The following is a 12,337-nucleotide window of genomic DNA, read 5'->3' on the forward strand; positions in this document are numbered from 1 at the left end:
TTGTGAAATTGGATTTTGGGCTCCCCCGGTGGCAACTGGTGGAATTGAACTGGTGTGCATCATCCCCTCTGTTCACCTGTTTCCATCAGGATGTGGGAGTCGCTATTTAACCTTGCTCCTCTGTCACTTCCATGCCGGTAAACATTGTAATCAGAAGCCTTTCTGTGCATGTTCCTGCTGCTAGACAACTCCCAGCTAAGTTGGACTTTAGTCCTCGTTTGTTTTTGCATTTTGTTCCAGTTCACAGCTGTAGTTTCGTTTCTGTGTCTGGAAAGCTCTTGTGATCTGAAATTGCCACTCTGATGTTATGAGTTAATACTAGAGTCTTAAAGTAATTTCAGGATGGCGTTTTGATAGGGTTTTCAGCTGACCATGAAAGTGCCCTTTCTGTCTTCCTGCTATCTAGTAAGCGGACCTCAATTTTGCTAAACCTATTTTCATACTACGTTTGTCATTTCATCTAAAATCACCGCCAATATATGTGGGGCCTCTGTCTGCCTATCGGGGAAATTTCTCTAGAGGTGAGCCAGGACTATATTTTCCTCTGCCAGGATTAGTTAGTCCTCCGGCCGGCGCTGGGCGTCTAGGGATAAAAAACGTAGGCAACGCTACCCGGCTACTGTTAGTTGTGCGGCAGGTTTAGTTCATGGTCAGTTTAGTTTCCATCCTTCCAAGAGCTAGTACTTATGTTTGCTGGGCTATGTTCTCTTGCCATTGAGAACCATAACAGGCTCCCTCTTGTGGTCACAAGTGGTACTGTGTGAGTGCTGTCTTTGGGCTCCCTCTGGTGGCTCTTTGTGTCATTCTGCAGGTCTGAGGCTGGTTCAGCTGTCTCGTTATCTGTTAGCTGGTTTCCTATTTAGCTCACCTGGACTTTCAGTGGTTGCCTGCTGTCGATGTATTCAGTGCTATTTTGATCTCTCCTGAATTCCTTCGTTATCTGTCTCGCCAAGAGAAGCTAAGTTTTTGTTTGGTTATTTTTTGCTCATCAGTGTTCAATATGTTTCTTGGTTATTTATTTGTCCTTGTCCAGCTTGCTAATATGTGATTTCCTTGCTTGCTGGTAGCTCTAGGGGGCTGAGTTTCTCCCCTCACACCGTTAGTTGGTGTGGGGGTTCTTGAATTCTCAGCGTGGATATTTTGTATTTTGTCTGACCGCACAGTTTCCTATCTGTCTTCTGCTATCTAGTATTAGTGGGCCTCATTTGCTGAATCTGTTTTCATTTCTACGTTTGTATTTTCCCCTTACCTCACCGTTATTATTTGTTGGGGGCTTCCTATATCTTTGGGGTCATTTCTCTGAGGCAAGGGAGGTCTTACTTTCTCTATAGGGGTAGCAAGTTTCTCAGGCTGCATCGAGACGTCCAGGAATTTAGGCCCGTTCACCGGCTAACTTTAGTGTGTATGGTTAGGATCAGGTTGCGGTCAGTCCAGTTACCACCTCCCTAGAGCTTGTTCTATGTTCAATAGCTTAGCTAGTCCATTCGGTGATCCTCAGCCACTAAGGATCATAACAGTAAACCCAACGATCCGGGAGCCTGTACGGATCACCCAGACAGAGTTTAAGCCATTTGAGGAGGCTTCCGGAGATGTGGAGGGGTTCTTCAAGGACTTTGAGCAGCGGTGTGCTGTGATGGAGGTGCCCCACTCTGGCTGGATGCGTTTTTTTAGTGGGACTCCTGAACGGTAGCCTGGCGGAGGCTTACCAAAACACTGACTCCCAGCGGACTCGGGATTATAACATTGTAAAGCAGACTATCCTGGATTACCATGCTATCACCCCAGACTCATATAGGGCCAAGTTCCGAGATCTCCCATGCACCACGGGGGGATCGTTTAGGATGTATGCACATAAGATTTCCCAGGCATGTCGAAGATGGCTGGAAGCAGAAAACGCCTTTACTGTGGAAGATGTTATGCAGGCGTTCCTTATAGAAAAATTTCTTGCCAAGTGCCCCGCAGAGGTATGGGAATGGGTCCGGGAGCGCACGCCGTGCACCGTTGATAGAGCTGCAGCCCTGGCCGATGAAGCCCTTACTATCCGACCGCAATGGAGGAGGCTTCTGGACAATGAACCACGTCCCCCTCCAATTATATCTGCCCTTCCACCTAGTCGCAAGCCGATGACAATCACGCCTCACAATCCTGGGCCCCAACAGTTCCGACCATGACCTGGGGGTATCACAGAGAGGAGATGTTATGGGTGTGGGCAACCTGGACATTTGCAGTCTGGCTTTCCTTCCAGGATTCGGAGGGAGCCCCACCTTGTCCAGTACATCTTGTGCACTCCATCCTGCCTGAGGAAGAGCTACCACCACCCCCACCAGAGTGGACCACCGACCACGGCACCATAGATACCCCTCCTGGAGTGTACGGACTCCGGCCTTTGTCCATCAGAAATACAGAGCAACGGCATTGCCACCTGCAAGATGTCTTAATTGATGGATACAAAGTGTCAGGATTTAGAGACACGGGGGCATTCCTGACTATCGCTGACCCCTGTGTTGTTCAACCCGAGGCAATTCACCAGGGCCCGGGAATTCCCATTGTCCTGGCGGGGGTGTCCGAAAATATATACAGCGAGCGTTGGTGCGTTTGGATTATGGTTTTGGAGAAAAACTGTGTTGGATTGGAGTTATGGGAGGACTTCCTGCAGATATCCTCCTTGGAAATGACATTGGGGAGTTACAAAGTCATTTTGTGGGAGCAGAAGGTCCGTGGGCCTCTCACTCTTCTGAAAGAACAATTGGAGGGAGATATTGCAGACTCCGGAACGCCCATCATTCCCTACGTTCTAGAGTTCAGAGACTGTCTCACCCAGCTAGCTACCTTGGCTAATGAACATCAGCGAATGGCCCAGTCCAGTCAAAAAGCCTGGTATGACCATAAAGCCAGGACCCGGGAATTTATGGTCAAGTGCTCATGATTATTGCAACCCCTGCCACTGTACAAGGAACTATAAACTATTGAGCAATATGGACTAAAGTGAACAGGCCAGAGGTCTGTGTAGACCTCATAGCGTGCTCACTTATGAGGGGGGAGAGGTTGTGATGGTGTGATATGCTATGTGGGTATCATTTTTGTATATATTTCTATTTTACTTGTTTTCATGGTGTTCTCTTGTAAGATGAGTTGTTTGCTAATTGATGAATGGCTTTTGCTGCCATCTGATATCAGCCCCCACAGTATTGTTTCCTAATATACTAATGACCTGTTGACCTAGCTTGTTGAAACAATGAGCCCCTGCGACCTTCCCCCTCCTGACCTGTGAATGAGGAGATGGACTTGTAAATATCAGGGAGGTGAGACACAGATCAGTCCTGTGTGGAATGATGATGGGTTCACAGCATATCAGAGAGAAAGAGTATATGGACTATGCTATCCTCTGTCTGCTGGAATGTTGGACTTTTATTCTGTTACTGAACTGCATTCGTGTTCTGGACTATGTTATCCTTTGTGTGGTGGATCGTATATGGACCTTTCGTATTTTTGCCTAAATAAAGGTCTTGGAATTGTTTACTATACTCTAGCTCTCTTGATTGTGTGGTACCGGAGAAGGACCCCGTGACAATGGACCTAACTGTATATCTCAACACACATTCCCCACAACCCAAGTAAGCCATATATGGATCATATAATGCGCTGTGTGAAAAACAAGATAATCTTGTAGTTATGATACCTTTTAATGGCTAAAAAAAATAAAATAAATGATGTTACAAAGCAAGCATTCGGAACTTCTTAGGTCCCTTCCTAAGGCATGGTATAACAAAGTTTCTGAAGAAACACAAATATATGCACAAACAGCAAAAAAAAAGAGGCATGGTATAATAAACAAACAAACTGAGCTCAGAGACTGAAATCTTAATTGGATTAGATTAGTGGTGTGAAACTTTTATAGTCCCAATATCCAAGTAAGATCAGAGGCCTGGTGCCCCCAACTTCTTTGGAGGGCACCATGCCTCTGATCTTATCTTACTTGGATCAAAGGTAGTCTTCTTTATTTAAGCTTTGATGAATAAAGAACAATATTTTTAATATATTACATTTTTTGGGAGTGCCGTGGTTTCCTTTACGTTTTGCTATATTCAGTGTCCCCTCCATATTGCCGCCTTTTAATACTAGGCCCTAATTCCCACTATGATCTCACAATTCCCCCTATGCAGCCCCCATCTATTCACTCTCCTCTTTCTCACTTTGCCCCCCAGCACACTTTTCCATATACTACGCTTTCAAACTGTCTTAATACTATCCCCCACACTGTCCCCTCACACTGTGTCCATCCCACACTGCTCAGTCTCTATACCGTACCCTCTTCTCACAATTTCTCTTCACTCTGTATACTGTTTACTCACACAAGTATCTTCGGCTCCACTACAGAGCACTTACCTTCAATCATCACTTTGTTGCACATTGCCATTGCCATTGCAGCCTGCACTCAAAGCTACAATTTTATTCACGTCTGAAAGACGCAAACACAATTAATGCAAAAAGAAGGGAATTATTATTATTTATTATTATTATAGCGCCATTTATTCCATGGCGCTTTACATGTGAGGAGGGGTATACATAATAAAAAACAAGTACAATAATCTCACACAATACAAGTCACAACTGGTACAGGAGGAGAGAGGTCCCTGCCCGCAAGGGCTCACAATCTACAAGGGATGGGTGAGAATATGGAGCGCCCCCACTGCCGCAGGGCCGAGGGGTACCCAGTACCGGGCCTCTCTGTCTCGGTTCTGGGATTGTCACGGTGGCTAGACCCGGTCCGTGACCCTGCTGAGGGGCGTCCAGTGAAAGTTGAGAATGATGTGGTGTGGTGCAGGTCGCGATGAATGACGAGGACACCAGGTTGCAGTCTCTTTACCTCTTTACTGAAGGCTTCAGGATCCTCAATCCGGAGTACGGTTAACAGGGCTGTCTGAGACCGGCTGGTCCGATGGCACTTCCAAAGTTCCCTTTGCAGGTGGAAATCTGTGCGTACCTTCTAGCGCTTGTGTGTTGTAGTCCTTCCCTGCTTAGCACCATGGGATAGTCCTCACAACTGTTGTGTCTGTTTCAGAAGTTCCCTCACAACTGATTCTGATGTTCTTCTCCGTCCCCCAGATGATATGGCTAGGACGCACCCGTATGACGGGTAGGCCTGGAGTTCTTCCGGGACCCTAGAGTCGCCCCTCTCCAACTGTTGCCCCCTATGTCTGCTTAGGTGATTTGGGTGAGACAGCCCGCCTATAGCCTATAACTGACTGTCCTGCCGTAGGTTTGAAGTAAGGCCTGGAGCTCAATACTTCCTCGGCGCTTCCGGCCACCGGCTACGCGCCTCAGTAGGATGTTGCCTCGGTCTTACAGCACGACTCCTACTGGTGTTTTCTCCTTGTTGCGTTGATCTCGTTTCTCACTCTTCACAATAAACCTCGCTTCTTGTCCTTTCTTGGGGTACCGCCGCAATGAAGTGCAGGCGCGGTCCCGTAACGTTCTTTCTGTTCGCTAGGCCTCTGCCACAGGATGTTGCCTGGTTCCAACCCAGTCAGCTTTCTGTCTCACTTCCTATCTAACCCACTTCCTATCTAACCCCCAGTTTTACCAGATTGTGAGGAGTGGCCTAATACATAGCACCCTTAGCTCCCCCTGGAGGCCAGACTGTGAAGTGTATTGGTGTCTGTGATACCTGGTGAGGTGAACTCCTTCAGTGCCATCAGACGTACCAACACTCCCCTTAGCGGCGGAGCATCAGCACTGCAACGACCAGGACTCTGGGGCGCTGCAAATACAGTAGGTGAGGGATCAGTCATCTACTGGTCCTCTGAGCCGGCTGTCAGTTTAACAGCTGAGTTGCTGAATCCCATCCCTAGGAGACACCTCAGCCCCCTCATCTCACGAATGGCAGAAGTGTTCTACCGGTGCCCCTTGCTATCTTCTCCCGGGGCATGTGCCTCACCTTCTCCAGTTACACCTTGTACAAGTTGTGCTGTGAAGCTGGCGTGATTGCTGACTCTAAACAGATCAAGTGCCCCTGAACTTCTCCGATACTGCAAATGCATAGCTGTCGCTACGGCAGCCTAGGAGAGGGCACAGTTTGGGCCAGCGGCACATCAATGCCAATGGCGTCAACTGTCACTCTTCAGATATGAACCATTGCTTGGCAATTTGGAAACCAAGAGGCAGAGGGGCAGTGGGCTCCTGAAGAAAGAAAGCAAAAACAACTCTAACAGAAACAGATGTACCAGGGTAAAGGGTTTCAAGAATATTATCTGCTCAGTATGTATTAAAAATGCCTGTATTATGTCTATATTATTAATCTTAAATATGTGTTAATATGGATGTACAGTAATACAAGCTATAAGCCAGTGATACAGCATTTTTAATCAGAAGACTTGGGTATTCTAATCATCTTTAATTGAGCTTTTCAATAATATGTTGCATGCGAGGATTAATGCTCACATGACATTTAGATTTCTCACAGTTGGATCTCAGATCCTAACTACACCCCACCACTCACAATACATAAGAATACATTGGGTGAGATTGTCAGTGTGTAGTAAGATTCTGAGCTACAAATGTCCGAAATCTGAATGTCATTTAGCAAAAAGCACAAAATATGTGCTCACACTACAAATTAATAATATAATGAAATGTCTTGTATTGTGCAATTTTTTTTTTCATAATCTGAAAATAACATTTTGTGAGATACTCAATGACACCAGGCTATTTCTACATGTGCATCATGGTTTCCATACATCAGAAACCACGACAGTGTCAGATCTGTAAGGCTTACAAAGTGATGTGTTCTTGAATTGGGCAAGTGAGGTTTTCAGTGCCTGGTGGCTTACAATCCCCATTCCCACAAAAGAGCAAGAACATTCACAGCCATTATATGTTGATTCACACGTTTCCCAATCCCTGATTGCTTGAAATATAATATGTATAAACACTGGTGTAGTGTTGTTTGCCAGACGCCGGGGCAAGGCAAGTATTTTGTGCCCCCTAACCCGTGAACTGTCAGCACTCTTTTAGTCTCTACCACCAGTCCAGAATTAAATTCCTCATCCTGGAAGCACATGTATTGTAATTTGAGAAAAATACTAATGTAATAATAGTTTGTACTTTTACCTCCTAGTTCTTTCCTGCTTTTTGCAAAATAAAAAAAATTCAAAATGTACTGTACATTGCTCAATTTTTTTTACTTTTTGTTTTTACTATAATTTTTTATAAAACAATTTTATTAACCTAGCAACGATTTACCAACGATCACGACCAGCGATACGACCTGGCCGTTATCGTTGGTAAGTGGTTGTGTGGTCGCTGGGGAGCTGTCACACAGTCAGCTCTCCAGCGACCAACGATGCCGAAGGCCCCGGGTAACCAGGGTAAACATCGGGTTACTAAGCGCAGGGCCGCGCTTAGTAACCCAATGTTTACCGTGGTTACCAGCGTAAAAGTAAAAAAAACCAAACAGTACATACTCACATTCCGGTGTCTGTCCCCCGGCGTTCTGCTTCTCTGCATTGTGTCTGCGCCAGCCGGAAAGCACAGCGGTGATGTCACCGCTGTGCTCGCTTTCCGGCTGGCCGGCGCTCACAGTGCAGAGAAGCAGAACAGACACCGGAATGTAAGTATGTACTGTTTGTTTTTTTTTACTTTTACGCTGGTAACCACGGTAAACATCGGGTTACTAAGTGCGGCCCTGCGCTTAGTAACCCGATGTTTACCCTGGTTACAAGCGAACGCATCGCTGGATCGCTGTCACACACAACGATCCAGCGATGACAGCGGGAGATCCAGCGACGAAAGAAAGTTCCAAACGATCTGCTATGACGTACGATTCTCAGCAGGATCCCTGATCGCTGCTGCGTGTCAGACACAGCGATATCGTATGGATATCGCTGGAACGTCACGGATCGTACCGTCGTAGCGACAAAAGTGCCACTGTGTGACAGTACCCTTAGCCTATCCTTAGCCCTAGCAGCAAATCCTAATCAGATCCTTAGCTCTAATGTTAGAAAAAGTGGAAAAAAAAAACAGTTCTTAGTAATGAATGAAGACAGTATGGAACATTTGCCCTGCACTTGATCATTACTGTCTTCATTCTTCAGCTGCTCATCTGTCATCTTGGTTGCTACTGCTAAGCAGAGCAAGGTGAGTTTGTCATCTGCTGCAATCTACAAAGAAAATTACTGAGATGACAAAGTTCTCTTCATTATGATGAGCTTTATCATTTTCATCACTTCCTATGCAGAAAGCAGCAGCTGAAGACGAACACATCTTGCTCTCCATAAGCAACTCTGAGATGGCCCAGGTGGGATGTGATGGGGTGAGATTTTGCATATTTACAGAATTTTATGCCTGGGGCAAACACCTCTCAGACCCTATCTTATAAAATGTTACTGATAAGATCTTGTCACGTATGAAATAGTATAACTATAGGGGCATGGGGAGATCAAATAAGCATATGGATTAGCAGTTTGTTTGAGGCTTGTTACCTGAAAAGACATCTTGAAACATATATGCCAATATACAATGGCTTGAAAAAGTATTCATACCCTGTGAACTTTTCCACAATTAACGTAACACCCATAGACTTATATTTATTTCATTGAGATTTCATGTGATAACCAGAAGTTTACATACACTATATAAAAATACACATATGCATGTTTTTCTCAATATCTGACATGAAATCTGTTACACCCGGTCCGGTCCCTGTACCTTCACGGGGTGCCCGTCGGGACTCCCGATCTGTGCCGGCTCCACTCTGTCCTGACAGGGCCTCTGCTTTCTTTTCCTCCTCTGCTTCCTGGCATGCAGCCAGCAGGTCCTCGGGCCGTGTGCTTAGGTTGCGCGTGCGCTCACTCCCGGTCTCTTAAAGAGACAGCACACATTTTCCAAAAAGTGCTTCTGACCAATGGCGTGTTAATGATAACTATTTCTAGCCCCTCCACCATAGTGAGGGTGCTGGAGCAACAAGTATCCCCAGTTGCTAACTTCCGGTTCCTGCTAGCATGTGCTTCTGAAGTTCTCTGTCAGTGCTCCGCTTACACTTTTTGTCTCCACAGATTATCTGCTACTCTTCACCTGGCTCTCCTGGACGATCTCCAATCTGCTTACTCCAGTTCCGTCTCATCCCGCCAGTCAGTTACCTGAACCTCAGGACAACGTCAGTACCGCTGGAACCAGCTTCTACCCATACCCCCGCTACCCACTGGTTAGCTCTACGTCACCCGCTAACCCTGCTAATCCGTCTGTCCCGCTGGGTCAGCTACCACGAGTCCGGAGTCTAACTGGAGGTAGCACCCGTGTCCCCCAGGTATCCCTTTCTAACCCTGTTCGAGGGGTCTTACTACGGGTGTCTGGGGCTCACATAGTCACGCCCCCTTCGGACCACCCCCGACCGTGGTCCAGAGATTCCACGTTTAATTTCAATAAAAATGAATGTGAACTTCACTATCTGTGCCTCCGTTTCCATTAGTTACAAAATCAGAATAAACCTTTACCGTTTTAGGTCAATTAGGATTACCATAATTATTAATATTCGCCAAATGCCAGAATAATGAGAGAGAGAAAATGTTTAAGGCATTTTTATTACTTACTGCAAAGTTAAAAGTTTACATACATTTCATTAATATTTGGTAGCATTACCCTTAAACTGAATGACTTGGATGAAACAATTGGGATATCCTTCCACAAGCTTCTCACAATAGCTGGTCGGAATTTGGGCCCATTTTCCCTGACAAAACTGGTGTAACTGATCCAGGTTTGTAGGTCGACTTCCTCGCGCCTGCCTTTTTAGCTCTGTCCATAAATTTTCAATAGGATTGAGATCAGGGCTTTGTGGTGGCCACTACAAAACATTGACTTTGTTATCCTTAAGCCACTTTGTTACCATTTTGGCAGTATACTTCGGGTCATTGTCCATTTGGAAGACCCATTTCCACCCAAGCTGATGTCTTGAGAAATTGTTTCAGTATTGCCACATAATCTTCTCATGATGCCATCTATTTGTGAAGTGCACCAGTTCCTCCTGCAACAAAACAACCCTACAACATGATGTTGCTGCCACCCCCGTGTTTCACAGTTGGGATGTGTTCTTAAGCTTTGGAGCTTCTCCCTTTTTCCTCCAAACGTAATGATGGTCTTCATGCCCAAAAAGTTCAATTTTAGTTTCATCAGATCACAGGATGTCTCCAAAAATTAACATCTTTGTTCCTGTGTGCATTTGCGAACATTAATCTGGCTTTTTTATGTTTCTTTTGGAGTAATGGCTTCTTCCTGGCAGAGTGGCCTTTCAACCTATGTTGATATAGTACTTGTTTCACTGTGGATATTGACACAATCTTACCAGCTTCCTCCATCATTTTCACAAGATATTTTGCTTTTATCCTTGGGTTGATATGCACATGTCAGACCAAAGCACGCTCATCTCTGGGAAACAGAACCAGTCTCCATCCTAAGCGGTATGATGGCTGGACATTCCCATCTTGTTTGTACTTGCATATAATTGTTTGTACAGATGAACGAGGCACCTTCAGGTATCTTGAAATTGTACCCAAGGATTAACCAGACTTGTGCAAGTCCACAATTATCTTCCTGATATCATGGCTGATTTCTTTAGACTTTCCCATGATGCTACACAAAGAAGCAATGTGTTTCAGGTGTGCATTAAAATACATCCACAGGTGTGTCTCTTATTAACTCAGATGCTGAAAAAAAACAGAAATCAGAAGCTTCCAAACATATGACATCATCATATGGGCAGTCCAGAATTCTTTAAAGGCATAGTAATCTTAGTGTATGTAAACTTTTGACTTTGCAGTAAGTAATAAAATGCCATAAAACATTCTGTCTCTCTCATTATTCTGGCATTAGGCAAATATTAATAATTATGGTAATTCTAATTGACCTAAAACAGGAAAGGTTTATTTTGATTTCATGTCAGATATTGAGAAAAACGTGTGTCTTTTTATAAAGTGTATGTAAAATTCTGGTTTCAACTGTATATGTCTATGGACCACACTTTATTTTGTATCTAATTTTTACAAACTATTTGGTAATTTAGTGTCGGAATAAATGTAAAACAAGGTATTTTTTTCCAAGAAGTATTGTCATTTGTCATTATTTTTAGATTTTACATTTATAGATTGTCTGGTTTCCTTCATTCCTACTTTTTGCTGCACAAGTTTTTTGAGTCCTCCTTTAACTTCCTTATTCCGTAAACTATATATAAGTGGATTCAGAAGTGGAGTTACTACACTATATAGAAGAGACAGTAGCTTGTCATTATCTGGAGTATTGCTAGTCTTTACCCGAACATATGTAAAAGCTCCAGTTCCAAAGAACAGAGTGACAGAGATGAAGTGCGAGGCACAAGTAGAGAAGACTTTCTTCCGTCCTTTACTGGTGCTTATACGCATAATTGCAGCAATGATGCGTCCATAGGAGTAAAGTATGAGAGCAAAAGGTAATGGAAGGACAAGAAAACCAGTGACAGAAACAGCAATCTCATTGCCAGAAACATCAGTGCAGGCCAACTTCAGCACTGGAGGGATGTCACAGAAGAAGTGGTTAATAAGGTTAGGACCACAGTAAGGAAGGGAAAAAATTGAGGCAGTCTGTCCAAGGGAGATAAGGTTCCCAGAGACCCAAGACACAGCAGCCATTTTTAAGCATGCAGATTTGCTCATTACGGAAAAATATCTCAAGGGGTTGCAGATGGCTACAAAGCGGTCATAAGCCATCACAGCTAAAAGAAAGCACTCAGTGACCCCAAGGGTGAAGAAGCAATACATCTGTGTGCAGCAAGCAGTAAATGAGATTGTCTTCCTCCTGGCCACAAAGGTGTGGAGCAGTTTGGGAAGGGTCACTGTAATGTAACACATTTCAAGAAACGAAAGGTTCCGAAGAAAATAGTACATGGGTGTGTGAAGAAGGGAATCCAGGGTGGCCACGGTGATGATTGTGAAGTTACCCAGAATTGTGAATATGTAGATAAAAAGGAAAAGGGGGAAAAGAAAGGACTGAATCTTTAGGTTAAAATTAGTAAATCCCAAGAGGACAAACTCATCAATATTGGACTGATTTCCTGGAAGCTTGTGATATGCAGAGCTCATCTAGTCCAACAATAGAGATGGATATGAAATTGAAAGTATGTTTCATTACTATAACTCTAGCATATAAACTGTGAGGCATGCATTCGATTTATCTTAAAATGAAACTTAGTGTAGATAAAAAGCTACAAATATATGTATATATTTAAAAAAATGCATGCAAGTAAAAAAGGGGGAGTGTAGAAAGATGATTTTGACTATGACAAGCCTTAAAGGGACTCTGTCGCCTGAATTTG

The 12,337-nt window shown here is 44.3% G+C and overlaps 1 protein-coding gene across 1 annotated transcript; it reads right to left on the reverse strand.

Annotated features, from left to right (window-relative positions):
- Positions 1 to 11,099: 11,099 nt before the first annotated feature.
- Positions 11,100 to 12,104, reverse strand: LOC143794670 (olfactory receptor 10A7-like). The gene has a single exon (XM_077280967.1). It carries the CDS (start codon positions 12,102 to 12,104, stop codon positions 11,100 to 11,102), a length of 1,005 nt encoding a protein of 334 aa, XP_077137082.1.
- Between the last annotated feature and the right edge of the window lie 233 nt (positions 12,105 to 12,337).

The sequence above is a fragment of the Ranitomeya variabilis genome, chromosome 1, assembly GCF_051348905.1.
Source record: "Ranitomeya variabilis isolate aRanVar5 chromosome 1, aRanVar5.hap1, whole genome shotgun sequence".
NCBI classification, from domain to species: Eukaryota; Metazoa; Chordata; class Amphibia; order Anura; family Dendrobatidae; genus Ranitomeya; species Ranitomeya variabilis.

Bases quoted from the DNA above. Each gene is read 5' to 3' on its own strand.
- LOC143794670 (XM_077280967.1), bottom strand. From the start codon at position 12,104: ATGAGCTCTGCATATCACAAGCTTCCAGGAAATCAGTCCAATATTGAT.